The sequence below is a fragment of the Halichoerus grypus genome, chromosome 10 (assembly GCF_964656455.1).
Source record: "Halichoerus grypus chromosome 10, mHalGry1.hap1.1, whole genome shotgun sequence".
Lineage (NCBI taxonomy): Eukaryota > Metazoa > Chordata > Mammalia > Carnivora > Phocidae > Halichoerus > Halichoerus grypus.
This window is the reverse complement of record NC_135721.1, coordinates 21,325,786-21,351,864: the sequence shown is the minus strand read 5'-3', so window position 1 is coordinate 21,351,864 and position 26,079 is coordinate 21,325,786. Positions and strand designations below refer to the sequence as shown.

The window sequence follows — 26,079 nt, the reverse complement described above, 5'->3', positions numbered from 1 at the left end:
TAATACAGAGGTACATATTTAAAGAGCTTCGATTACCTTTATTTATTTATTTTTAATTGTTTTATTTATTTGTGAGAGAAGGGGGAGAGAGAGAGAGAGAGCGAGAACACATGAGCAGGGGGCAGGGGCAGAGAGGCAGAGGGAGAAGCAGACTCCCCACTGAGCAGGGAACCCGAGGTGGGGCTCAACCCTGGATCCTGGGATCATGACCTGAGCTGAAGGCAGATGCTTAACCGACTGAGCCACCCAGGCGCCCCCTTCAATTACCTTTATGTTAATGATTCAGTCAACAAATGTTTACTGAGCCCCTGCTATGGGCTCAATACTTTTGGTGCCTGGGATATATTAGTGAGTAATGTCCCTTATGTAATCACATATTTATCTTCGTCCCAGGTTGCCCTAACTCCCTAGCCTCATTATCTACATGACATCTCCATATATGCCCTACAGCAGCTGAAAAGTATCATGCCCAAACAGAATTCGTCCTTCCCTCTCCCAAACTGGCTCACTGAGCTGCATCAGTCCTCCTTCTCCCAATCTCAAGGTCCCATGCCATGGAGTCATTTTTTAGTCTTTCCTATCCTTAGTATTTTCACATTTCCTAACATCCATTCCTGCCTCTTAGTCCAGACCCTTTTCATCCATCACCTGCATTTAGTGCAGCAGTGTCCTAATTGGCTTCCCTGATGGTGGAATGGCTCCCATCCCCCATCTCTTCCAGATGCTGCTGCCAGGTTAGTCTTCCCCGTTCCCCATGCGCTCACTTCTGGCACTCATTGTCTGCTCCGCACCTCCACCAGCCCATGTCTCCCCCCCCAACCCCGCCCCCACCGTCCATGGGATATCGGGATATGTCTACGGGATATCGGGATATCACTACAGAATTACAGACACCTACCAGTGTTACACTGGGAACTCCCAACTCCGCCCTTTCCGCTAAAGCCCGAAGCTGCACCGACTTGCATGGTGGCAGCTCGTTAATGGTAACACGTGGGAATAGGACGAAAGCGGCCAAGTTCCAAGGGGAATGCCTACTTTGCGATTTTCTTCTTCACAAGCGTAGACAGTGAAGAGCTGGGGAAAATGCCTTATGCAATGATAATAAGGGAACACATTAGGTCAGACCTTTTTTCACAGAGGGGTATGTCTAAAGGGTTCATCCAAGAGTAAAAGTAAAAAAGAATGTTAATATTTGTAAAGTGCTAGAACAGGGCTTGGCACATACTTAGAGCTATGTTAACTTAAAAAAAATAGATCAAATTGCTTAAGTATTCAGGAGGAAAGAAGACCAGAAAACTTTTTTTTTTTTAAACTCTTTATAGTTAATGACAACCATATGGAGTGTATGAGCTTGTTTCTCAATGGGTGTGGAACAACCTTAGATATGGACATTTTGGTTAAAGCACTGTTTTTATTTCTTGCGGATAGCTTCATTTATTTCCCAAGGTACTGAGATCTCATTTCTGGTTGTAGGGGAAAGAAGTTTATTCAACTTAGAGCTGTGTTATGATTAGGAGAGCCAAAGAAAGGAACAGAGCAGGAACACCTCCCACCACTTAGCAACTGAGTAGAATGTGTGTGCTGGTTGGCAGCAAACGCTGCTTCCACTTGAGGACTAGGCTCTCCGAGTTCTGTGGGAATGTGTGTGTGACAGATTCCCAGGTACTTGGGAAAATAATCCCTTGACTTGTTTGAATAACCTCAGAAGGGTAACTGAAGCTCTAGAAAGGAGAAGCCTTCTATAAGTGGTCCTCTTTTCCAACCAACAAAGTTCTCTGGGCCCCCGAGGGAGAACTTGTCAGGGTCAGGGTCCAGGAAGCCTGGAAGGGTTAACATTAGCAGGCCAGGAGAGGTCTCAGCTCTCCAGGAGCAGATGGATTTATACCTAGTCCCACCCTTCTTCCAACAGTACCTGCGGCTATGAATTCCTGTTTCTGTTGGAATGCACACCCAAACCTCTTGGTCTGGTCTGTCGCTCTGAACCCCAACAGTACGAAGCAGGGGCGCTCAGCTGGGTCTGGGTGTGGAGCCCCTCAGTGCTGCAGACACAGGATTCCCACTCCTGTGTTCAAGCTGTGCTAGCAATAAGATTCTCCTCCCATCCAACCTGCCCGAGCCTGTCCTTTCCTCGGGCAACAGCCCAAATCCCATTCCGTAGACAAGAGTCCAGGTTTGTGCTGATCTCTCTTCTGAAACCTGGCTCCCCAGATACCTCAGACTTGTTCTCTGCTTGTTCAGATTTGTGTGGCTTTTCTCTCACCCTGGTTTTGGATGCCCCTTAAAGCTGGAGATGATGTTTTCCTTTTTGTTTTACTAGAAAGATGGGTTTGAAGTCAAGCGGTCCTGTATATGAATCTTAGCTATGTGATTTTGGGTAAGCCACCCAGTAACTTTTCTGAGCCAGTTTCTGCATCAGTAAAATGGTTAGAAAGCTGATATAAGTTTACATGAGAATATGTGAAGGTTTGTGCTCACATCGTTTTCAAAAAACGAGTTCCTTCTTTCCTATCCCTGTAACACGCTAATAGCTCTGTGCACGAAGTGGCTTCTTCCTGAGTGATGCTGGTGGTCTGGACCATCCTGAGCCAGCATGCGGCAGTCCAATCTGTAGAAGTCACTGGATGCCTTACCAGCTAAGAGGCCTCAAATGATCTTGTTCATTCTTGTACTCCCATTACACATGGTGCTTTGTACTCGGTGTGGAGGCGGGGGTGGTAAGTAAAGTCTGCTGGATCAAGAAATTTCTTTAATGCTACTAAAGTTCATGGAACGGAATGGAAAAGCTCACATACTTTGTATGATCCACAGAAGCCCTGACCTGCAAAGACACATGAGCTACTCCACCCCAGTCTCCAATCCCAGGGTTTCCAAGCCAAGCGCTCTTCAGCCCTCCACGGTATCTGAAAGTCCAGTGTCAGCCAGAGGCTCCCAAGGAGAGTAGGTGGGAGGAGCTCCTAACAGTGATGGCAGATGAACTCCAAGGCCACCTCAGCCACTGAAGGAGAGGACTAAACACACAGAGGGGAGAAGAATAAAGGCCTCACCAGGCAGGACCCTGTAACTCGCATCAGAATTTTGAGTGCAAATCGAGGAAAGATGGCTGCACAGGGACCCGGGCAGCGCAGGACCCAGAGAGCACCAACACAAAAGCACAGTCCCGCTCAGACCCCAAAGAGCCACGGCTCTGAAAATGCAGCCAGAGCGAGGGCCTGCCCAGCAAGGCTGCTCTTAGATTTGGTAAACTGTTCTCAATTTCCAGAAGAAAGCCCTGCCCATGACATCTGGCATCCTATGCTGAAGCCAGGATACATGCGAGGAAGCAGGCACTTACAAGCAGCTTAGCTATTTATTTAGTCAGTAGAAAAATGACTTTACAGGTGTGTGGTGCAGTAAGGGAGACGGGGCCCCACCCTCATGCTAGCGCACGGTCTGCAGGTGCGCCTGTGAGCACATGAGCTATCTGGATGCCCCAGAGCATCTCCTAAGTGTGCTGCCCCCGTGGGGGGCACCGATTTCGGGCCCAGCGGCTAGGCCTGACAAGAGTCTGAGGAGCCAAGCCCTAGAAGCGGCCCAGCACAGTGGCTAAGAGAGCCATGCGTATGTACATGCCGTTCTCGGCCTGGCGGAAGTAGGCTGCTCGGGGATCCGAGTCCACCTCCACGCTGCAAGAGAAGGAAAACGGTTGGCACACAGCCCCCAAGGCCTATCTGGAACCGGGTGCCCTCCCACAGCCAGCCCCCAGCGTGGCCTCCACTTTGAAGCCGTGTCACCTTATCTCATTGACTCGAGGCATTGGGTGCATCACCACCATCTTCTTCTTGGCCCGCGTCATGATGTGGGGAGTGAGGATGAACTGGCCGAAGCACTGGGAGGCGACAGGGGCCCCGTCAGCACCTCAGGGCTGGGGTGGCCGTGCAGCCACAAGCCTGGGATCCTCCAGGGTCCCCTCCTCACCCACACTCAGTTATCACGACCAAGAGGCCCAGTCAAGCTCCTGGGGCCCCGCCTTCCCAGCCACTAGTCTGGATGCCCCGCAGCTCCAGCCCTGGCCTCCCCTCCACCGTGGCACTCACAGCTTCATACTCCTGGGTAGAGTCGAAGCGTTCCTTCTGGATTCGAGTCATGTAGAGCACGTCAGTGTCGGGCAGTGCTTCCTCAATGCTCTCAAATTCCTCCTGGAGGGCGAGGTCGAGCCAGAGTGAATGCAGCGCCGGGCCCTCACTGCCCAACCCACATGCCCCGTGGCCTCCCAGGGTCTCACCTGCTTGGTGCCACGGGCCGCCACAAAGGCCCGCACGTTGGGTGGCATGCGCAGGCTGGGAGGGGCCACATAGCGCAGGCTGACACGGTACTGGGTGAGCAGGCAGGCCAGAGAGTGCACGGTGCGCCCATGCTTCAGATCCCCCACCATTGTGATCTAGGGGAGGAACCCGATCACCAAGAGGGCCCCCAGACTGAACACCTGCACCCCCGTTTCACAGCTTTCAGTCTCAGGAGCAGGACGGAGGCCTCCCTGCTGCAGCATGCCTCGGAGCAGAGACGGTTCTTCCCAACGGTCTCCCTCTCCAGACCTTCCCCAAGCAGGCCTCCAAGCCCTGCCACGACCCTCACCGTCATGCCATTGACAGTCCCAAGCTCCTCCCGGATGGTGAAGATGTCCAGCAGGGCCTGGGTGGGATGCTCTCCGACCCCATCCCCAGCGTTGATCACTGGCCTCCGGCAGTGCTTGGCTGCCAGCTGCGAAAACAAGGAGAGCCCTGTCTTCTGCATCTCAGTGGCCCCCACTCTCGGCCTGAGTCCCACTCTTCCTGGGTCCCCTTCCCCGTCCGGCCCAACCAGACACTCGCAGTCATGTCCCTGGATCCACCCTACTCCCCCGTCCCAGTGCGCTGCTGGCCTCACCTCCACCGCTCCAGGTTGGGGATGCCGAAGCACGACGACGTCGGCGTAGCAGCTCATGGTCTGCACGGAGTCAGCCAGGGATTCGCCCTTCTGGACCGAAGACGTGGCTTCCGAGAAGCTGAGCACAGCACCCCCCAGCCGGGCCATGGCCGCGGCAAAGGAGCTGCTGGTCCGCGTGCTCACCTCGTAGAACATGGAGGCCATCACCTTCCCCTGGCGGGAGGGCAAGATCCGATGTAAATGTGGGTGCTCATCTTGGGGAAAGCACGGCTGTGGCTTGCTTCCCCCACTTACACAGGAGAGGTACTGAGAGAACCCCTCCCCGCAAACCGCCTCCCCTGACCTGTCCTGACCTTGACGTTTCCATTAGTGTCACACGGAGCTAAAGGCTCCGCCTCCAACAAAACCATGGGTAAGTATCTGAACCAGATACTTGTTCTCTGGGGGAGAAGGAAATACCCCAGTTCTATCCCATGAATCCACCTGCATAGACCAAGTGACCAGATTAGTAAGCTGATACACTGGTGCTCAGGGCCTTGTAAGTCAGCTAACTACTGGTCAGAGGAGAGCAAACGTGGGGGTCGGGGGGCCTAGGGCAGCCGGACCTTCCAGAGTAGAGAAGGCGGAGTAACTTACAGTGGAGGGTTTAGACTCACAGGAAGGGACCTATGGCAGGAGAGGGAGATCCCTCTGATCGCTGCATAGCCCTGCTGACAGGGTCCTGGGCCCATAACCCACAGCCCTGACCCTGACCTTGAGTATGTCGAGGCTCCGCTCCTTCTGTACCATCATCCGCAGCGTGTGTGCCACATTGAACAGGTGAGACATCTAAGAAAGATCCCCAAGTCAGCTGGAAAGGCGGTGGCCCCCAGAGGTCCTAGCCCCAACTTTCCAGATTCTCAAAGCTCTGGGTGTCCCCATCCGCTCTCCCCCAGGCACCTGATCCTTGGTGAATTGCTGGACAGACAGGATATGTTGACCCACTAATGAGTGCAGCAGGGGTGAGGTCTGGGGGTGCAGCAGGCCAGGGGTCCCCAGGTTCTGGGGTGACGCCTGTCTAGGTACTGGTGGTGGAGGGTAGCAGGTGCCATCAAGAGTTCCCATCAGCTCTGCAGTGAGGGACGGGGCAGAAGAGGTGGGTCAGAGGGTTCCTCCTACACAAGCCAGATGAGACAGGTCCCCGAGGTGAGCGTGTGTTCCAGGGGAGTCTCACCTGGCTCAGCTGCCTTCCGAGAGGACTTTTCCTTTGGCTCCTCAGCTACAAACAGGGCAACAGGACAGATGTAAGCCTGCAACTAAGGTCTGTGAAGAGCCCCCATTTCCCCACACTCTGGATCACAGTGTCTGTGTTAAACCAACTCACACAACAGTAGCTGTAGCAGGTTAGGGGCAAACAAGAAGGACCAGCAGCCCGGGGGACACACAAGTGACTTCCCACGAGGGCTGCTGTGTGTGAGCAGTGGTGCCCTCCCAGGGCCCTCCCAGGAGGCAAAGGGATCCTAGGCAAGGGGAACGGCCAGGCTCACACCAACCAACGACCTGGATTTACCCCACGTCCTGCTGCCCCGTGGGATCCCAGCTCCCGGGTGGAGGAACACAGCTGCCCACAACAAGAAAGGGCCGTGAGAAGCTGTGGGGTGCCTACCTCACGCTGGGCAGACTGATTTAGGCAAAGGAGAGTACAGTGGATCAGACTAGGAAGAGGGGATGGCCGGAAGGACAGGGTAAGTGGACCAAAGTGACCCCCGTCCATCAGGGACACTGGGGGGAAAGAGGAGCCTGTCCCTACACATCTCTAAGTCCAGATGGCCCCGTCCTCCACATATCACAGGACCTCCCTCTTACCTGGCAGACCTGGATCGGAGGCTCGGTGGATTCGGGGTGGCAGGTGGAAGCGGCCATCGGGAAGCCCTGGGACGGCCCGGCGGGGCCTTTCAGGCGTCTGGAGAGACACAGGTCTAGAGTTTTGAAAAGTACTGACCCAACTCTTCCTCAAGTTCAACCCCTCAAGAAAAGCCAAACTGCTCACTGTCCACAGTGAGAATGGAATGGATCCCAGTCTCCGTCACCTCCCCCTCTGGTCCATCCTTCTGCTACGCTGTCCTTGACAGAGACAGACAAACTAGCCCCATGACAGGCGCCCAGATAAATCTCTGGCTGGGTTAATAAGGGGCCTGTTTCCCCTAGTTAGGTAACCTCCTAAACTGGGAGTTGATTCTATGTTATGCAGCAGACAAAGAGGTAGGTGGTGGAAATTTTAAGTGTCACGTGCAGAGCCTTCCACCCTCTAAACCACCAATGCAACCATCTGTGCCGTTAGCCCTGTCCCTGGCTGCACCCCCCCAACACCCCCCAAAACCCCCCCACTCCCCCAGGCCCGAAGCACTGCGGATACCGTGGTTATCTCGCTGGTGGCAGGGGCTGGGGGCACAAGCTGGGGAACAGCCCCCTGAGGCCACTTGCGTACATCCTGTCCATAGCCCGGGGGCACCAGGACCTGCAGACGGAAGGCAGGAGCAGACGAATAAGCAGGGGGCAAAAAGCCAGACTGAGACCCTACAGGAGTGGAAGCCAGCAAAAAAAAAAAAAAAAGAAACAAAAAACAAACACCCGCCTCAGGGCAGCTGGGGGTGGTGGTGGCACCACAGAGACGTGCTGGGGCAAGAGGACAATGGGACCGAGGAAGTCACTACTGGGATGGGGCTCGTGCCACATACATACCTGCCCGTCGATATAGGCCACCTCCCCTCGTAGGACCACACGGCGGACGGTGCCCTTCACCTTCTGCCCTTCAAAGGGTGTCCAGTGGGCTTTGGAGAAGGGCATGTGGCTGGGGATGGTCCATTCGTGCTCCAGATCCACCTGCCCAGAGACACGGGTTATGCGAGGGTAGGGCCACACCATGGAGCAGAGCCGCAGGCTGCAGAGTGCATCACCCCCCCGCCCGGCCCACGTGCCCACACCTCCACGTAGGTGTCCTCCTGAGGGGGCAGGTGGAAGATCCGGCGGGGATTGTGGTGCAGCCGCTGCAGCAGGTCATCCAGACTGAGCCGGCCCTCGCTGACCGCCGTCAGCAGCAGTGGGAGCATGGTCTCCAGCCCCGGGAAGCCGGGGGGAGGCCTGGGCCCACACTTCTCCTCCAAGGTGTGGGGGGCTGGGAGGGAAGAGAGCGGCCCCGTCAGGCCCGATCACCTCCCCATCTGGGAAGTCACACAGGCCACCAGGACTGCACTGCCTCCCTAGCCCCGATGCTCATCTCTTCAGGTTACGTGGCAAACAGGTAAACTGGGGCGGCTGCCATCATTTGGGGACCAGACCTTATACCCACCTTCTCTTATTTATAATTTTACTCATTTGCTCATCAGTTCCTTTGGGGAGTATTTATTGAGCACCTGTCACAGCCCAGGTGCTGTGCTACACAGATCAAGTCCCAGTCCTCGCGGAGCCTAGAGGCCCTGAGGTGGGGCGTGAGCCCTGCTGGGCAGAGGTACACTGTGGGGCCTCTCACCATGGTCTGAGGCGAAGCAGTCGATGACAGCCATGTTTTCCCACAGGGCCTCCACGTCCTGGTGGGAGCCAAGCTCGGGCCGGACCTCGCCCTTCCCCGGCCCCAGGCGCTCCAGGTCATCGCGGCTCAGAAACAGATGGTGGGGCGCCACTTCACAGGTTACTGGCAGCCCCCGTGCCTTGGCGGCTTTAATCAGCAGGATCTGGGGTGGGCGGAGAGCAGGGAGATCTAGAGGAGGCCTCCCTCATGCCCTGCCCCACAAGGTCTCCGCATCCAAGCTCCCCTCCAGGAAAGTTAAGGGGCAGACAGGCGGAGGGTGCTGGCTCCACACTCCCCGCCCCCTTGTACCCAAGCAGGAAGGGCACCAGGACCTCTGGTGTACTCTCACCTCCTCCTTCCGGGCCACGTGACATATGTGCACCGAGCGCTGGGTCAGCTGGGCCACCATGAGGATGGCAGCCACACTCTGCCGCTCTGCGTGGGCCACGATGGGGAGGTGGGAGGGCCACGTCTCAAAGTGCTGGGGACAGAAAGAATTTAGCAGGGAGCGTGCAGAGCTCTCACGGAGCTCTTGACACTTCACTGCTGTTATCCCACTCTATGGGGTCCTCAAGCCAGGACGCACTAACTGGCTGCCTCCTCCCACAGGCCCGCTCCCTACCTCCATCCACTGGGCCACATTGTCCAGCCGAAGCTCAGAGAAGGTCTCGTTGAGGTAGAGCTTTAGCCCAGCAGCAGACCCGGCCACAGCACCCAGAGTCCCTGCATTTTCCAACGAGGCTCCAAGAAATAAGGCAAAGTCACAGCGGGCACCAGCCTCTGCCAGCTGGAGAGGGTACACAGGAGACAAGGCCTTCTGGCATCCGTGCCGGCCTGGCACCAGTGGCCTGCGCCCCCACGCTTCTGCAAGGGGCAGGGGGAGGAGGGGTCTGGGAGGCAGGCAGGGACATCTGGGTCACCGTGAAGCAGGAGTGCAGGGCTCACCTTCTGGGCCAGGGCCAGGGCCGGCGCATCAATGATGGGGGGCCGGGTATTAGGCATGGCGCACACCATAGTGACGCCCCCCGCCAGGGCAGCAGCGGTGCCCGAGGCGAAGTCCTCCTTGTGTGTCCCCCCTGGTTCCCGCAGGTGCACATGGATGTCAACCAATCCTGGGAGAACACGGACGCAGCAAGATTAGAGGACGGTTCAGAGACACAAAGGACATCAAACATATGAACCGGGGTGGCAGGAAAAGCAGCAGCGACTGATACGAGTGAGAGGCGGTGAGCTTCCTCAGTCAGGGGCACAGTGGGTCACGAGAGGAAAGAGCTCAGTGAGAAAGAGTCTGGCCCTCCCAAAAGATGCACTCACCTGGTAGCCGCACAAGCTTTTGGGACGTCATACAGTCGACGTGCACCTTCAAAGGAGGGGCTGGCCCAATCTGGCCTAGGGCCTGCAGGTGAAAACTGCGGTCAGCTCTCATTTGACGGCATCCCGCGAGTCGTAGGTAGGGCCTGGGCTTTCCCATAAACCAGGCTCTACCCCTCTCTACCCTTCTCTCTCTCTGAAGCCACAAAGACTGGTTATTTGCATGACTACTTCATACTGAGATTTCCCAACCCACGACCACTCACTTCTCCCTCCTGCCCCATTAACATTGGCTGCTGGCCTCCCAGCACCCAGGCCCCAGTCACCTCCACAAACAGTTTGGTGCACTTGATATCAATGATGAGGGGCACAGAGAAGTCAGCGGCCAGGCGCCGGGTACGGTAGCCCTTGGTGACAAAAGAAGAGAGACGGCGGCCTCCAGCCCCGCGCATTGACAGGTTAATCACTAGCTCAAAGTGATTCTCAGCCAGTTGCTCCAAGATGCTTCGCTGCGGTGGGCACTCACCATCCACTGCCTCCTCAAAGTGCCAGTCCACAGCTGTTACCTGCGGCCCAGAGACAAGGTCAAGGGCTAATCTGAGCCTGGCAGGAGTCAGGAAGGACAGCCTAAAGGGAGGGGAGATGGCCCAGGAACCCATGAGGAGGAGAATGAGGACCCACAGGGTGGGGACCAGGGCTGGCTCTATTTGGTACTGGCAAAGTGTATTTCTTGACACGGAAGATATCTACTCTATGGTTACCAAGGACTCTGTGCGGTATGAGCCCACACTTGTACACAGAGAAATAATACTCTGGAAGAAAATATACCAGAACATTAACAGTGGTAAAGAAACCGTAAGAGACTTTTTCCCTTGCTTTTCCGTATATTCTGTTTGCTCTACGTGAAATACACAGGACCTGTACAATGACAGTAAAAGCAGGGGAAGAGAGAATTCTCTGGTACAACGTGGGGTAGGCTGCGGGCGCCCCGGTACCTTGACGCCGTGCTCAGTATAGAAGTCGGCGGTGCCCAGACTGGCGTAGAGGCTGTAGCCCAGGCTCTCCAGCAGCCGCACGGTGGGGAGCAGCTCACTTTTGTTCTGAACCAAGCAGAAGGAGGACGAAGTCGTGTCTCTCCCGTCTTCCACTTCAAGGTCAGCCCAGGCCCAGAGAGCCAAGGCCATCTGCCCCAGCCTCTCTGGGCAGCCCCCCAAACCCTGACGCTGGAGTCTGTACCTTATAGCTGCCAATGGTCAGCAAGATGTTCTTCTTGGGGATCTTAAAGCCAGTGCTTAGCATGGCCTTGAGGTAGGCCTCGCAGCGGCTCTCCCCAAAGCCAGCCACTTCCCCGGTGCTGGTCATCTCCACGCCCAACACCACGTCGGCACCCGCCAGGCGCGAGAACGAGAACTGAGGGACCTGAGGGAGCAGGAAGCGAGATGCCGAGCTCCTGGGCCTCAGCCAAATGGCGAGGTTAGCCTTCCCCGCCACTGCTCTGCCTGTCAATCCTCTGCTTCCCGAACATACTTTGGGTCTTCCCTCAGTTTCCACTCGTTATTCCTTTCCACAAGGCCTATTCCTTGGCCTTGGAACACTTCCTCAACAAGCTCAGTAAACCAAATATCCTGACCGTCCTTCAAGACTCAATTCAGGGGGTGCCTGGGTGGCTCAGTCGTTAAGCGTCTGCCTTCAGCTCAGGTCATGATCCCAGGGTCCTGGGATCGAGCCCCGCATCGGGCTCCTGCTTGGCGGGAAGCCTGCTTCTCCCTCTCCCACTCCCCCTGCTTGTGTCTCTGTCAAATAAATAAATAAAATCTTAAAAAAAAAGACTCAATTCAGGCACCAGCTCTCCTCCTGGGCCTTTCCAGGTCACCCCTTTTGGAAGTGGCATCTCTTGTCTGTAAACTCCTTTCGCATTTTATTCTTCTCTCTACTACGCAGGTTTATCATGGCCTGTTATAGAAGCAAGCTGTTTTTGGACCCAACTTCCCTTGCCTCCCATCACTGGAATGTGAGCTCCTAAGGGACAGAGACCATCCTATCACCCTTATGGCCCAGTGATGCCTTGTCTACAATAGCTGCTCGGTTTACATGTTGGCTGACGTATTATGTGAGCAGTAAGTAAAAGCTCTCCCACTATTTGTCTCCTTGCTTGTGACTTCTAACCTCAAGGTTTCAATCCTCCGTACCTTTACCCCCACGACTCCAGAGCCAGTCATGAGCCCCACAGGTTCCACTTCTTCCCCCATGATGACCCGTGTGGCCAATGCTACTAGGTCCACACCTAGTGTCTTGGAGACGAAAGGGAAGGAGCGAGAGACACGCACGTTGCATTCGATGACTTTCAGCTGGTCGTCCTGGGGCAGAGAGGGACTAGTCAGGCCTTCTGCAGTCTGGGCTTACTGATGCTACTCCACTGACCTTGACTCTTCCCCTGACTTACCACTCTGTCGGTAATCAGTCTGGAACAGGGGTCAGGGTAACTGACTGTCACAAACCCTGACAACAATGTGGGCTCTATAGCTAGCACCCCTTCCCTCCAGCTTCCGGGCCTACTCTGATGAGGGCAGGAGACAGTGAGCCTCGCTGCCACTGCGGCCCCAGAGAATGAGGAGGTGCTACTCCCTTCCCTCAGTTCCCTCTTACTACCTTGGCAATGAGCTGCAGATTGAAGGGTCCCGTGACCTGCAGCTCCTGGCCCACAGCATGCACGATGGCTTTAATCCGCTCTAGGGTTTTGGCAGTGATGTCTTGCGGTGGGGTCACCAGCGTGGCATCACCTGAATGCACACCTGCATTCTCCACGTGCTCAGAGATGGCAATGGCTGCCACCATACCATCACGGGCCACAGCATCCACGTCAATCTCCTAGCGGGGATGCGAAGGCAATGTGATACAGGGCAGGGGGGCGATTTTCTTCTCCCACTTGCCCCAGGAGGCTCCCTTCCTTTGAGAGCCTCGGTACAACCCAGCCTTCCCAGTTCACCGTGCCTACAAAGTGCTGTAGGACCAGAGAGGGGAGTTTCCACCAAGCCTGAGGAGCCTGCCTTCAGAGACTTGTCTGTGGCCCTACCTTGGCCTCCTGGATGAACTTGGAGATGACCACGGGGTGCTCCTTGGAGACGGCTGCTGCACTGCTCAGGAAGCGTTCCAGGTCCCCGTCAGTGTAGGCCACATTCATAGCAGCGCCGCTCAGCACGTAGGAGGGGCGCACCACGCAGGGGTACCCCACCGTCTGGCAGAACTGGCGAGCAGACTAAGGGTGCAGCTGGGTTGGTCACACTCACCCATGACCTCATCCAGCTCCCAGCCCCCCACCAGGCCCCAGCCCACCTCTAGTTCACTGAGCTCCCTCCACTGAGGCTGGCTGATACCGATGGTGTCCAGGAGCCGAGAGAACTTGAAACGATTCTCAGCTGAGTCGATGGCTTCAGGGGAAGTGCCCAGCACACGGCACTGCTGCCGATGCAAAGCCATGGCCATGTTGTTGGGGAGCTGCCCGCCCATGGATAGGATCACGCCTTCAGGGTTCTCTAGCTCATAGATGTCCATCACCACCTTGGTGCAAGAGGAGAATCGAGTGGAGGTGGCAAGTGGTCAGGGATCTGAGCCTTCCTGCTCACTGCTCCTCACCCTCTACCCACTTCCCCTCAAACCCCACAAGTTCCAAAGAATCTTAGGTCAGCCAGCCACTCCCACGTGACCCTGGCCACCCAGGCTAACGAGCGGTCTTCATATTCCTCTCACCTCAAAAGAGATCTCATCAAAGTAGAGTCGGTCACACATGTCATAGTCAGTACTGACTGTCTCTGGGTTGTAGTTCACCATGATGGTCTTATAGCCCATCTGTGATAGAGAGGGACATGAGATTTAGCTAGGAGGTGGGAGGAAGAACATAGAAAAACTAAGGCGAAACCCCTACTTCACCTCAGCTTTCTCTGAAATGGATGTAAGGGACACCTGCCTTGGGAGGGAAGTAGGGCCAGCCCTGTAGGTATCAGAGAAGTAGGTACAAAGTGATGGAGAAAAGACACATGCCCTGTGAGAGGCACAAGATGGCCTAAGGGGAGGGCTCCCCCACCGACCCCCTCCACACCTCCCAAAGTCCTAAGATAAATATAAATGTAGCAATTAATAGAAAATGCCAGGATAAGTTGGGCGAAAGGCAATTGCTAGAACTGAATGGAACAGTAAAGAAAACAATATGAAAAACCTTTCGGAGCTGCCGGATGCAGCCCACGGCACACCAGTCAAATTCAACGCTGGAGCCTATTCGGTAGACGCCAGAGCCAAGGACCAGGACGTGAGGCGTTCGAAAGGTGAGGTCATGGGTGGTGCCCCAGTATGTCAGGTACAAATAATTTGTCTGGGCTGGCCACTCGGCTGCAACTGTGTCGATCTGTTTCACTGCCGGGCAGATCCCCAGTTCCTGACGCAGCTTGCGAACAGCCAGCTCTGTGCTGAAGGAGAAGGGTCAAAAACATAGCCCTGGGAGTGCGGTGTGGACTAAGTAGAGAAGTGAGATCCTGGGGCAGGGAACGGAGAAGCAAATATCCCAGGGACGAAGGTCAGAAGCCTACAAAGCTCCCTTCCAAGGGCCCCTCACTAGTACAAAGATTCTCTGCCCCACATCCTCAGCCCAAGGCCCTCACCACCACCTCTAACCTCAGAACTGCAAGGGCAATCTGCTTGTCTGAGAAGCCAAGGCGCTTGGCCTGGTGCAGCAGGTCTGGGGGCAAAGGCTGTCCACGATGCTGTTCCAGCAGCTGGGCGTGTGCTATAATCCGCTTCATCCGGTGCAAGAACCAGCGGTCGATGCGAGTGAGTTCATAGAGCCGCGCCACCGAGTAGCCAGCCCACAGAGCAGCTGCCACCACAAAGATCCGCTTGTCCGTTGGCGTCTCCAGCTCCTAATAGGGAGGGCAGACAAACGGATATGGAAGGACTGTGGAGAGGGAGATGTCCGAATGTTACGCAAAATATTCCAAATCTACTTTTAGCATCTAAAAAGCCTGAAAGCACGAGTACCCCACTGTTTTAGGAAAGGAAGCTGTGGAAAAGGAACCAGAACCAAAGCTCTGTGACTGCAAAAACCTGTATGCAAATCTTGGCTCTGCCTCTTTGTGGCTGTGCAGAGAGTGTATTAGCAAGTTCCACAAGCTCTCTAGGCCTGTTTCATTGTCCCTGGAAACAAGCTTAAGAATACATCCTCCTATAATGATAGAGGAGACGAACCACAAAATTCTCAGCAACATGAAGACACAGCAAATGTCCAGTAAGGACTGCTGCTATTAGTGGTAACGAGTCCGTGGGCTGGGGGCAGAGGCGGTCCATTTCAGGGGCCAGGGGAAGGAGCCACTTACCATATCACTGACCGGCTTTACCGTGTGATCAAAGCCCACACAGTTCTCATCCACCATGCGAAGAGCCTTCTGGAAGGCCTCCTCAAAAGAACGCCCAATGCCCATGACCTCACCTAGAGGAAGAGGATGTAAGGACTGAGGGCCTGGAGGCAGGAGATGCTGCCCAGAATTTCTATGATTTAGTCAAGTCTCTGGGAGGTTCTTAGGATAAGTCCCATGGTGGTGGTATGTATGGTGTTTCATTATTGAGGAATCTTAAACGGAAGTTCCTTTCCTTACCATTTTCATGTCTTGTATTTATTAGAGACCATGGAATTAAAATGCCTAAAATGGACACAGAGATACTAGAACATTACAGTTTATCACAGTGGCCCAACCCCTGATGGTTATCCGGTTATTTGCTTTATTCCTATTGTGACACTATCTGGGATCTGTCTCATCCTTTCAAACCTCTCAACAGTCTGGATAATAGGAAGATGATCCCACTACTCTTTGAATCCATCCAGAGGTAATCACGTTTTACAACTCTTATTTTAAAGTATTTCTTCCTGGACTTCTTTCAAATGTGTTTTACACATGGTTATAGAATAACCATGTGTAAATAGTATGATTTCTAACCTGCCTTTTCTATCATAAGCTTGTTCCCACATTGCACCAGCCGTTTAATTCCTGTATGATTTACCATAACTTCCCCTAGCTTTGAAGTGTTTATCCTTCTAAGTGAGGCTGTGATGTCTTTAGGGCTTTGGATTATCTCCTTAGGATAAATTTTCAGAAGTGCAGGGGCAATAGATAAAGCCCTTAATAAATATTACTTGCTTCATAGAAGTTTGTGTTTTATAATACACAGTGTAAGTTTAACCACCTTCTAAGAAATATGTACAATTATTTTAAACAATTTTTGCTCAAAACAAAAATGTTACCTCATTTTAAACAGATTTCGATTTACTAATAAAAGGGAACTCCCCTGTCTCTACAACTTTCCAGGTTTGCTTATTGATTTCCTCTTCCATAAAGTATTGTAATGTCCTCTGACAATCTACCCTAGGGTCTTCAAGTATTTCTTACCAATTATATTTTTCTATTTACAATCCTAATTGTTTCTTTAAAAGAACTTTAAAACTTTAAAATGCTAATAGTAGTGTTAGGGAAGTGGATGATAAGTGATTTTATGCAATTCCTTTGTAATACGGTTATATTATAAAAGTGTTGATTTTGGGCAAAAGAGCAACCTGCCATATTTGTATATGCATGCATAGGAAGATTCTGGAATCATATATATACCCAAATTAATCTCTGTGTGACATGATTATAGGTGACTACTCTTTTTTGGTTCAACTACATTGCTAATTTCTCAATGGTTCATGTATCTTACTTATGTAATAAAAGTTACAAAAAGTTATCAAAGATCACATTCTAAGAATACTTGAATAGACGTAAAACGTTTAAATGTCTCATCTGAGAATCAATCTTTCTCCTATTTTCAGTCCACTTCTTTTTACCAACAACTTAATTATGGCTTCATTCCCATGTTTATTATAATTTTCATATAACAGAAATTCATCTCCAGAAGGAACAACTTGGCAGTCTTGTATGATTTCTAAAAATTCCAAAATAATATCTGAGCTTACTCAGACTTGCTTGTTGAAAGGCTATTATTGCTCTTAATGGAAATTTGGAACACAATGAAATGCTCTTATCCATAGCTGGAAGCACTGTGGTATGTGAAACGCTTGCTTTGGCTGAAATGTTTTAGAACAGTCTAGATAGAGTGACTTAAAAGGACACAGGGAAGCATGTTAACTCAATTCCAGCACATTCGACCACCGCCTGGATGTTGACCATTACACCCAGTCATTGTTCACTGCTACATTTCCTTGTTTTTATGAAAAAGGTCTCAGATGTCCTGCTCTGATCTTAAACGTTGGGTTAAAAAAAAAAAAATTTTTGGTGACGGTGGCAGAAAGCGCCTGGAGAAGGAGATGGGCGGATGCCGGCTGCCACTGCACTGACTTGGATAGAGAAGGGTTCACAGAACAGCAGGTCTCACTTCCCCGAAGCATCAGTATTTAAATTCGCACGGAGAACAAACTGTCACTGGCATTAACAGCCTAGTGATGAGACCATGGGCAAAATGCAATGCAAGGCTGTGGGTAGAGTTTCACGAAGCCAGTCTCGCCAACAGGCAGCAGAGTGTGACAGAGGTGCGTGTAACTAGCGACTGGATCTAGTTTTCCGTTCTTGGCTCTATCCTCTCCTCAGCCTCATCACTTTCCTTCTGCGGGCACCTCAGTTTACTCATTTGTAAAGCGGAAGAGATGAGCTAGTCTGATGGCTATCACCCCATCCCCGAGATTCTGACACGCCCGCCATCTGGGAGTGGAGGTGGCATGTGCGTTCTGGCACAGATTTCCAGATGCTTTTAATTCCCACTCTTGATGAGGACTACTGGATTTGAAACGTCCCTGTGAGTTCTGAGAAACCCTGTTCCCAAGCTACTGCTAATACAGCATCTGAAAGGCTATGCCAGGGAACTAACTCTATGACATTCTAGATTCTTAGGACTGCTGGGACCCCAGAGGGTAACCCAGGGAAGGGTCTCCAGGGGTGTGTCTCTCTCACCGACGCTCTTCATGCAGCTCCCAATCTTTGTGCTGACACGGAGGAACTTGCTGAGGTCCCAGCGAGGGATCTTCACCACACAATAATCCAGGCTGGGTTCAAAGGCTGCTGTTCCCCCTGTCACGGAGTTCCTGGGAGCCATCATGTGGAGGTGCCAGGACAGAGTGGGAGATGTAAAGAGTGAGCTTCCAGATAGCTTCCTCTGTCCCCACACATTCAGACCAATGTCCTTTTCATAATCCCTGTCCCATGAATGTCTTCTTCAGCTCCCCTCCCCCTCTCTGATCTTTTCCCCACCCTCGTACCTGAGCTCAGGCAGAGAGATGCCCAAAGCTAGTTTGGCTGCCACGTAGGCCAGCGGATAGCCTGTGGCTTTACTAGCCAGGGCAGAGCTGCGAGAGAGCCTGGCATTCACTTCAATGATGTAATACTGCAAAGAGAGAGAGACAGAGAGAGAGTGTTACCAGATAACTGGCCCAGAAGGCCTACCTGAGAGAGATATCAGTAGGGCCAGAAAACAAAGCCCTCTCTGAAGAGATAGATAGCAAAAGCACCACCCCCATCCCAGTCCAACCCTACCAGAGACAATCCTGACTTCTACTCCAAGGTCTGTAGGGTCAAAAGGCCCCAAAATTATGGACGGGGGTCCAAGAGCTAGAATATCAGCTCCAGGGCCTAGAGTCTCACCTGCTCAGACTCAGGGTTCAAGGCATACTGCACATTGCACTCCCCAACGATTCCAAGGTGCTGGGTCACCTTGATGGCGGTCTGCCGCAATAGCTGGTATTCCCTGTCATTCAGCGTCTGGCTTGGAGCCACCACTATGGACTCACCAGTATGGATGCCCAGTGGGTCCAGATTCTCCATGTTACACACCTGTGAAGGGAAGGTCCCATGGAGGTCACTGCCAGAGGGAGTCAGGAGAGGCAGGACACCGCATCCCAGGGTCCTGTGACTTCTAGTGAGACCCCACCGTGGGTCTCAGGGACATCGAACCCTCAAAGATCTCAGCCCTGGGCTCTGCTCTTACTACAGCTCATACTGCCCGACGTTACTCCCGTCCCGCCTCCATTACTCACCGTGACACAGTTGCCGTAGGCATCTCTCACCACCTCGTACTCAATCTCCTTCCATCCCTTCAGGGACTTATCGACCAGCACTTGGCTGGTATGGGCAAAAGCTGGGGCCACAAGGGCAGAGAGCTCCTCCCTGTTAGAGGCAAAGCCAGAGCCCAGGCCACCAAGGGCAAAGGCTGCACGCACCAGCACGGGATACCCCAGGCGCTCAGCAGCTGCCTGGGCCTGCGAGGAGCAGAAGAGATGAGCAAACAGATCAGGCCTCGACTGCCTGCTGCACAAGGTGCCTGGCCCCACAGAAAATAAGATACAAAGACAATGACACCATTCCACTGTCCCCCAGTCACCCTCGAACCTGTTCAAGAGAATTGGCCGCCTCACTGGGGGCCACGTGCTCTCCAATCTCTGCCATCCTGGAGGCAAAGGCACGCCGGTCTTCCGTCAGTTCAATGGTCTCCACAGGTGTGCCCAGGACCCGGACCCCATACCGAGCTAACACTCCAGCCTTGGTCAGCTCCACACCACAGTTCAGAGCTGTTTGGCCTCCAAAAGTCAGTAAGATGCCATCTGGGCGCTCATTACGGATCACCTGAGGGAGGAGAGGAATAATAAGCATTAGGACCTTGGGGGTCCAGAGGAGAGGATCAAAGAAGTTTAGAACCCAGAATGACCACAGGATCCCCCTACCCATGTGGGTCCCCTCCTCAGTCCAGCCTTACCCCAATCATACCTGGGTCACGTAGTGAGGTGTTATGGGAAGGAAATAAACCTTGTCAGCCAGACCCTGGGAAGTCTGCACTGTGGCAATGTTGGGGTTGATCAGCAACGTCTGAATGTTTTCCTCCTTCAGGGCCTTAATCGCCTAGGAGGACAAAAATGGCCAATCAGCCTCGCCTGCAGAAGCAAGACTATCAACGGTCTTAGACCACCAGAGTGTCTCTTCTCTCCCTCCCTGTGCTCTCAGTCCCTAGTAACCAACTCCTATTCCTCAGCACCTCACCTCTCCACACATTCCCCAGATCTCCTGGTTCATTCCCACCCTACAACCAACGTTCATGCCTCAGCCCTCTCCTCAAGACTATCCATTCCTAAGGTTCACACACCCAGAGAGGCAGGGATGGACATGCTTTACCTGAGAGCCTGAATAGTCAAACTCTCCAGCTTGGCCAATGGAGAGGCCCCCGGAGCCCAGGATCAGAACCTTTCGTGGTGGGGGAAGCCCAGAGCCTGGGGTGGGAATTCCAGGTGGACAGAGGCGCTCAACCAGCCGCTCTCGAACTGTGGAGGCAAAGAAAGTCATAGAACGTTAGAGCTGAACGGGACCTGAGAGATCACCTACCTTAACCCCCTCGTTTTACAGAAAAATCCAAAACAAGTCATGCCTCTCATGAGTAGCAGAGGCAGGACAAAAACCCAGGACTCATGACTCTGGAGCTCCTTCCCACAGAAGAGGCATAAATAATCATTGTGGCTTGGTTGCTTTCCTACCCCATCCCCTTAAGCTCCCAAACATATCTCAGTTTCCTGGGGCACGTCCATCTTATGCCCATCCCAGAGCCTACCCTACTCTTAGTTCTCCACAACCTGGGTCTACTCAGGTGCTTACCTGTCTGGCCCCCAGGGTTCCCAGCTGTGGCTTCTTTCACAGTTTCCAGAAAGACATCAAAAAGAAGCTCCATATCTGAAGGACCAGCTTGGTGCTCTGGGTGAAACTGGACACTGTTGAAGAGACAGGATCACGAAACCTGCCATCATCCCTGCCTTGAATTGGCAGTCTTGGGAGTAGGTAGTGGGATAGATGACCGGGACCCATTACTGTGCTTTACTTTTTGATCTTCAAGACCCTGGGGCTTCCAAGCTGTAGAAATTCAGTCACCCTGCCAGAATCACCCAGACCCACCTGAAGAATGGCAGGCTGTCGTGTACGATGCCTTCATTGGAACGATCATTGGCATTGGTAAAGAGAGGAAGCCAGCCTGCTGGCAGCGAGTCTGTTTCCACAGCAAACCCATGGTTCTGGGATGTCAGAAAGCAGCGCCCAGAGCCCACCAGCAAGCATGGCTGATTGTGGCCTCGGTTCCCATATCTGGAGATGGAAGCACACTGAGTCACTGGCCCCTTTCACCCCCCACCCTTCACCACTGTACCAAACCCAGCTTCTGTTGAGCTCAGCACCCTCAACCGGCCCCTGCTCCTATTTCAACACTAGCCAACACCAACTCTATTCCCATCCCCAAGACTCCCCACCGCTCACATCAGTAGTTCGGGCCCTTCCTCTCCCCACAAGTCCCACCTCATCTTGTATGTCTTGGCCCCAATGGCTAAGGCCAACAGCTGGTGTCCCAGACAGATCCCGAAGACAGGTCGGGGATTAGGCTCAGATAAGACACGGCTCAGTGTGGATACCACACTGGGATAGGAGGCAGGGTCACCAGGGCCATTACTCAGGAAGACACCCTCATACTCTGGAGTGGGCAGAAAAGATGATGTCAAAACCAGTAGTTTAACCAGAGAGACACACTTGCAGCCCTTACCATCAGAGCAAAAGCCCTGATCTCTGTCTCCTTCCCTGCAACTTACAGTAACTAGACCAAGGGACAGATCTTCCACCCATGCTGCCTGTCTGTAGCCCTGTACACACGCCAGCTACTCACCCTGGCTGTCTAAGGCGTGGTCCCACGGTACCACAGTGACCTCAGCACCACGCTGACACAGGCATCGGATCTGATTATACTTGAGGCCACAATCCAAAGCAAGGATCCGAGGGGCGCCCCCTGCATTGAACACCCGTGGAGCCTGAGGAATAAAGGGTAACAGTTGGCAGCTGTGATCAGTGAGGATAGATAAACACACACCAACCCCTGCCTTTGAGGCCTCTTCTGATTTGCCCTCAAGTAATCACCCCAGTTACAGGCAGAATAAAACTACCGTGCTATAGCTTGCACTACTCTCCCACTCTACCTCTGTACCTTAATCGAGACCTCTGGCACCAGGGGGCGGGCATTGGGGTCCAAGAATGGCAGGGCTGAAGGCTCTGTCCCATCCTGGACCAGCTTTCCCAGCAGAGACCCTTGCTCTCGCAACTTCTTAGTCAGCTCCCGAGTATCCACTCCTGTCAAAATAGCACTCTCTCAGACATCACACTCGCTCAGCTCAGTCATGCATGAGGTTAGACTTTCAGAAGCACTGCATTCCAGAATCCTGAGTCACACACAGCTGTTCTAGGGGCATCAAAATCCTGGGCCATCCTGATGGAAGTACACTACCATGAAGTATTCTTGCTAAAAATATCACATCTGAATTGAACCATGACTTCTAGATTTGTTTACAGAAAATAATACCAGGAGACAAAGAAAATGCTAAACAACACTATCGGAACATAATCAACAAAATGCAGATCGTGGGATACTCTAAAGGAAAACTGACTTGCTTTTGTCAAGTGGGTTATAAGGTCCATTGATCAAAGGGACATATCAACCAAATGCAATATACGGATCTTAGATCCAGATTCAAGTAAGCGGTAAAAATCATTTAGATAATAGAGAAAATTGTAAACATTGCCTGGATTTTTGATATTAAGGAATTACTGTTACTTTTTTGTTTTATTTTAAAGATTTTATTTATTTGACAGAGAGAGACACAGCGAGAGAGGGAACACAAGCAGGGGGAGTGGGAGAGGGAGAAGCAGGCTTCCCGCTGAGCAGGGAGCCCAATGTGGGCCTCAATCCCAGGACCCTGGGATCATGACCTGAGCCGAAGGCAGACGCCTAACGACTGAGCCACCCAGGCGCCCCTACTGTTACTTTTTTAAAGGTACAATAATGTTATCATGGTTTTGTTTTAAAAAGGATTCCTGATTCCTTTTTCACAGACAATGAACTATTTGTGGATGAAATGATACAATATCTTGAGATCTGCTTCGAAAAAATGAAGGGGTTCTAGTCGTAGTGGTGAAGTAAGTTTAGTCCTGAGTTAATGATTACAGAAGCTGGGGGTTCATTATATTATTTCTTCCCATTGGAGCGAGAGCTCAGTTCCTTCTCCAACCTGCGGACCCCAATGTAAATTTTCCAAATCCGATACATTCTATTGCAACCTTGGACTCAAGGCCCAATAGTGCACAAGAGACTTCTCGATTCTTCCCATCCAGGCACCTGGGCTCTGCCCAGGTCCGGTCATGCTCATGCCGTACCTTGCAGGCCGGGTACGCCATGCTGTTGCAGCCACCGGTGCAGGGTGCGGGTGGCACTCCAGTGGCTGGGCGTGGGGCAGCACTCTCCCACCACCAGTCCTGCCACGTGGATCCCTGAGGATTCAAACCACTGTGGACAGAAGGAAGAGATCGTGAGAGGCCCAGGGCCACATATCTTCCTATCTTCTCTTCCCACTGTACCGCAGGGGCCCTACACTTCAGCCACACTGAAAGACCCGGCAATTCCTTGAACACACCAAGCACCTCACGCTTTTGTCCTTTACCAACAATGCTGTTCCCCATGTGAAACACTGAATACCAGGCCCTCGTTAATAACTGAGAGTGAGCTGGGGCGCCTGGGTGGCTCAGTCGTTAAGCGTCTGCCTTCGGCTCAGGTCATGATCCCAGGGTCCTGGGATCGAGCCCCGCATCGGGCTCCATGCTCCGCAGGAAGCCTGCTTCTCCCTCTCTCACTCCCACTGCTTGTGTTCCCTCTCTCACTGTGTCTGTCTCTGTCAAATAAATAAATAAAATCTAAAAAAAAAAAAAAAAAAAAAAAAAAAAAAAAAATAACTGAGAGTGAGCTTTTCCTTTCCTTCCTTTCCTTTTATCCAAAACGGAGATTATAAATCCCACTTCTGTGAAGATACCGCCTCCTCACCCCTGGCAGTTTGTGCCTCTTCCTTAGGGTTCACCTAAACTCACTTTATTTCCACTGTTCTTGCTATTTACATTGTATATAAACATGTTTGTGTGTCTCCCCATCACAGAACTATGAATACCTCAGGAACAAGGTGCCCGACACATAGTAGCAGTCAACAAACATTTACTGAGTGTCCACTTAGTGCCAGGCATTGTAATAGATGTTGGGGGAGGAGCAGTGAGTAGGCAAAAAGACAAGGTCCCGGTCTTCACTAGGTTAATTTGCTACTTAAGAAGCCTGAAAATTAACAAAGCAACATGCAAATAAACAAGATCATAATTACAGAGTACGATGAAAGCAGAATGTAAGATAGATGCACAATACCTTGTTAAATAAAAATAAAGGTTTAAGGTACAACACTAGGCATGATTATGCCCCTCCCCCTCTTAGTAGGGGATTTTCATTAAAAAAAAAAAAAAGAAAGCTAACACAAGTTTGCTACCCAATACATAAGCATTTAATAACTAAATAGAGAACTCGGTCATCTACGTGGGAGGGGATGGCATATCGAAGTCACATATGCTTAGTGGTACAAGGTTTAAAAGATGATGGCCATTTAGAGTGTTCTTTAGGGATCTGCAGGATAGTTTGGCAGAACCTTCCATGGCCATGGAAGACTCATCTGCATATGGACTGGTGCATTCATAGCGCATGTGCCACAAATGCATCCATGGGGGACTGGAGGCTCTAGGAGGCCTTACTCACCCTGATTCTGTTAAGTGCCTCGATTTTGCAGGTTTATAAACGCTTATTTTGTCAGTGTGTCCACAGCTGACAAAGGTGAAGACTGCCATATGTTAACCAGCATACTGCATTATAAACAAGAATGCAGTCTATTTACAGATTTGTGATGAGGACTGGTCCTTCCCAGGAATAACAAAGTGTGTCCCTTACCTAGAGTTCCCTCTCCTAAGAGTCAGGGTGAATTAAAGGCTCATTAAGCCTGGAAAACCAGGACAAAATGCATTTGGAGGAATACCCTACCTAGGCTGGGGTTCTTTGGCGTGGTTTCCACTATTAATTTGTTGATTTTTTTCATTAGTTGAACTCTCAGTGCAACTTAGTTTCCAAATTCCAGAGGAGGAGGAATAGGTGGAAGCTCACTGTGGGAGGAGACTGAGTTTTCTTATCTAGAGATAAAAACTCTACTGAAAAGTGGCAAAAATGAGTCAAGGTAAGGAAAATAGGTTTAAAAGATTATCGACTTGACTGTTTGGTAGGTGAACTGGGACCCACTGTCACTGGGAAGGGTGTGACCCTAGCTTCCAGTCTCTTTCCCACTATGTGTAATCTTAAAGCATTGCCCCCATCACACCACTCTGCTCCTAAAAAATCTTCACTGGTTCCTTACCAAAGCCCAGGTTCTTTGGCGTGGCTTCCAGCGCTCTGTGCCTCTTAAGGTATTCAAGCCCTGGGTGGGATTTAGCTGATCATTTCAGTGTGTGTCTATCTTTGTTCGCTCCAGGATGCCTAACTTAATGTCAATGTCTTCACTTGACTAACAGTTAATAATCATTAAATTGAAAAGAAAAGTAGAGAAAGCATTTGGGTGTGGCTACCTTACTGAGACCGAACTCATCCACTTCATCTGTGGGGATGCCATAGTTGCCGATCAGAGGATATGTCAGCACTAAGATTTGTGCTTTGTAGGAAGGGTCAGTGAGGGCCTCGGGGTAGCCGACCATGCCGGTTTGAAACACTGCAAGAAAAAGGCAGGGCTGGGGCTCGGGCAGGACACCCTTCACAACACTGCCCTGCGCGATGACAATGCCCCAGCGGAGGCTGCCTTGACCTTGAGGGATGAAAGGGGCTGGGATGGGGACAGGGATACCAAATGGGGGTGGGAAGGAGGGTATGCAGGCAGGAAAATGGCGGGTTTGGGCAGGGCAAGCTGGGCAGAGAGGGGCAGCAGAAAGTGGGATGAGGTCGGCAGCCGGCCCGAGCTTGCTTACCCACTTCCCCGGCAGTCGACACAGTGGCCCCAAAGGGCTGGCCCCGCAGGACCGACCCATCCTCCAACATCAAGGCCGCCATGGGAACGGAGGTCAGAGGCGGGGACGAGCACAGAGAAGCGGCAAGCGCAGCAAGCCCCAGCCGGTGCTGGAACCACGTGAGGTCGGCGCGCCAGGAGTCGGTCCACGTGGCTAACCGCGCCGGTGGCTGGAGCGCGGGCCGCGGAAGGCGCAGGAGCTCCAGGCGCGCTGGGCGGAGGCAGACTGCGGCGGCGCGAGGGGCCGGCAGCGTGAGGGGCGGGGCCCAGCACGTAAGGGGCGGGGCCAAGCTAGCAACAGCGTGACGGCGTCTCCTCTCCCCCCAACTCCGCCCCACTGCAAAGCCCCGGGAAAACTGAAAAGAAAACCGAC

At 52.4% G+C, this 26,079-nt stretch overlaps 1 protein-coding gene across 2 annotated transcripts; it reads right to left on the bottom strand.

Moving 5' to 3' along the window:
- Positions 1–1,391: 1,391 nt before the first annotated feature.
- CAD (carbamoyl-phosphate synthetase 2, aspartate transcarbamylase, and dihydroorotase) lies at positions 1,392–25,933 on the bottom strand. 2 transcript variants are annotated; one of them, XM_036090295.2, is made up of 45 exons: positions 25,669–25,933; positions 25,276–25,415; positions 23,014–23,143; positions 21,791–21,933; positions 21,476–21,617; positions 21,115–21,286; positions 20,722–20,907; positions 20,428–20,540; positions 19,954–20,099; positions 19,552–19,683; positions 19,177–19,410; positions 18,825–19,046; positions 18,433–18,621; positions 18,051–18,175; positions 17,746–17,876; positions 15,124–15,236; positions 14,426–14,670; positions 13,974–14,220; positions 13,508–13,606; positions 13,094–13,318; positions 12,834–13,016; positions 12,410–12,628; positions 11,950–12,117; positions 10,997–11,179; positions 10,756–10,860; positions 10,087–10,326; positions 9,764–9,845; positions 9,395–9,561; positions 9,072–9,236; positions 8,799–8,930; positions 8,411–8,612; positions 7,866–8,056; positions 7,624–7,764; positions 7,298–7,399; positions 6,748–6,844; positions 6,452–6,502; positions 6,116–6,160; positions 5,842–6,011; positions 5,656–5,730; positions 4,903–5,115; positions 4,612–4,737; positions 4,262–4,417; positions 4,074–4,175; positions 3,771–3,865; positions 1,392–3,662 (listed from the first exon to the last, which is right to left on the bottom strand). In XM_036090295.2, the coding sequence occupies exons 1-45, from the start codon at positions 25,748–25,750 to the stop codon at positions 3,560–3,562; spliced, it is 6,729 nt and encodes a 2,242-aa protein (XP_035946188.1). In that variant the 5' UTR covers positions 25,751–25,933; the 3' UTR covers positions 1,392–3,559. The 2 variants fall into 2 exon arrangements, with proteins under 2 accessions (XP_035946188.1, XP_035946190.1); XM_036090297.2 differs by lacking the exon at positions 6,452–6,502.
- Positions 25,934–26,079: the final 146 nt, after the last annotated feature.

What these genes read in the sequence shown, in the direction of transcription:
- CAD (XM_036090295.2), bottom strand. Translation starts at nt 25,750, where the DNA reads ATGGCGGCCTTGATGTTGGAGGATGGGTCGGTCCTGCGGGGCCAGCCC. An exon ending in TGCCAGAGGTCTCGATTAAG is followed by an intron (nt 21,618 to 21,790) that starts GTACAGAGGTAG and finishes TTTATTCCTCAG; the next exon opens with GCTCCACGGGTGTTCAATGC. An exon ending in CTACCCAGGAGTATGAAGCT is followed by an intron (nt 3,866 to 4,073) that starts GTGAGTGCCACG and finishes GTCGCCTCCCAG; the next exon opens with TGCTTCGGCCAGTTCATCCT.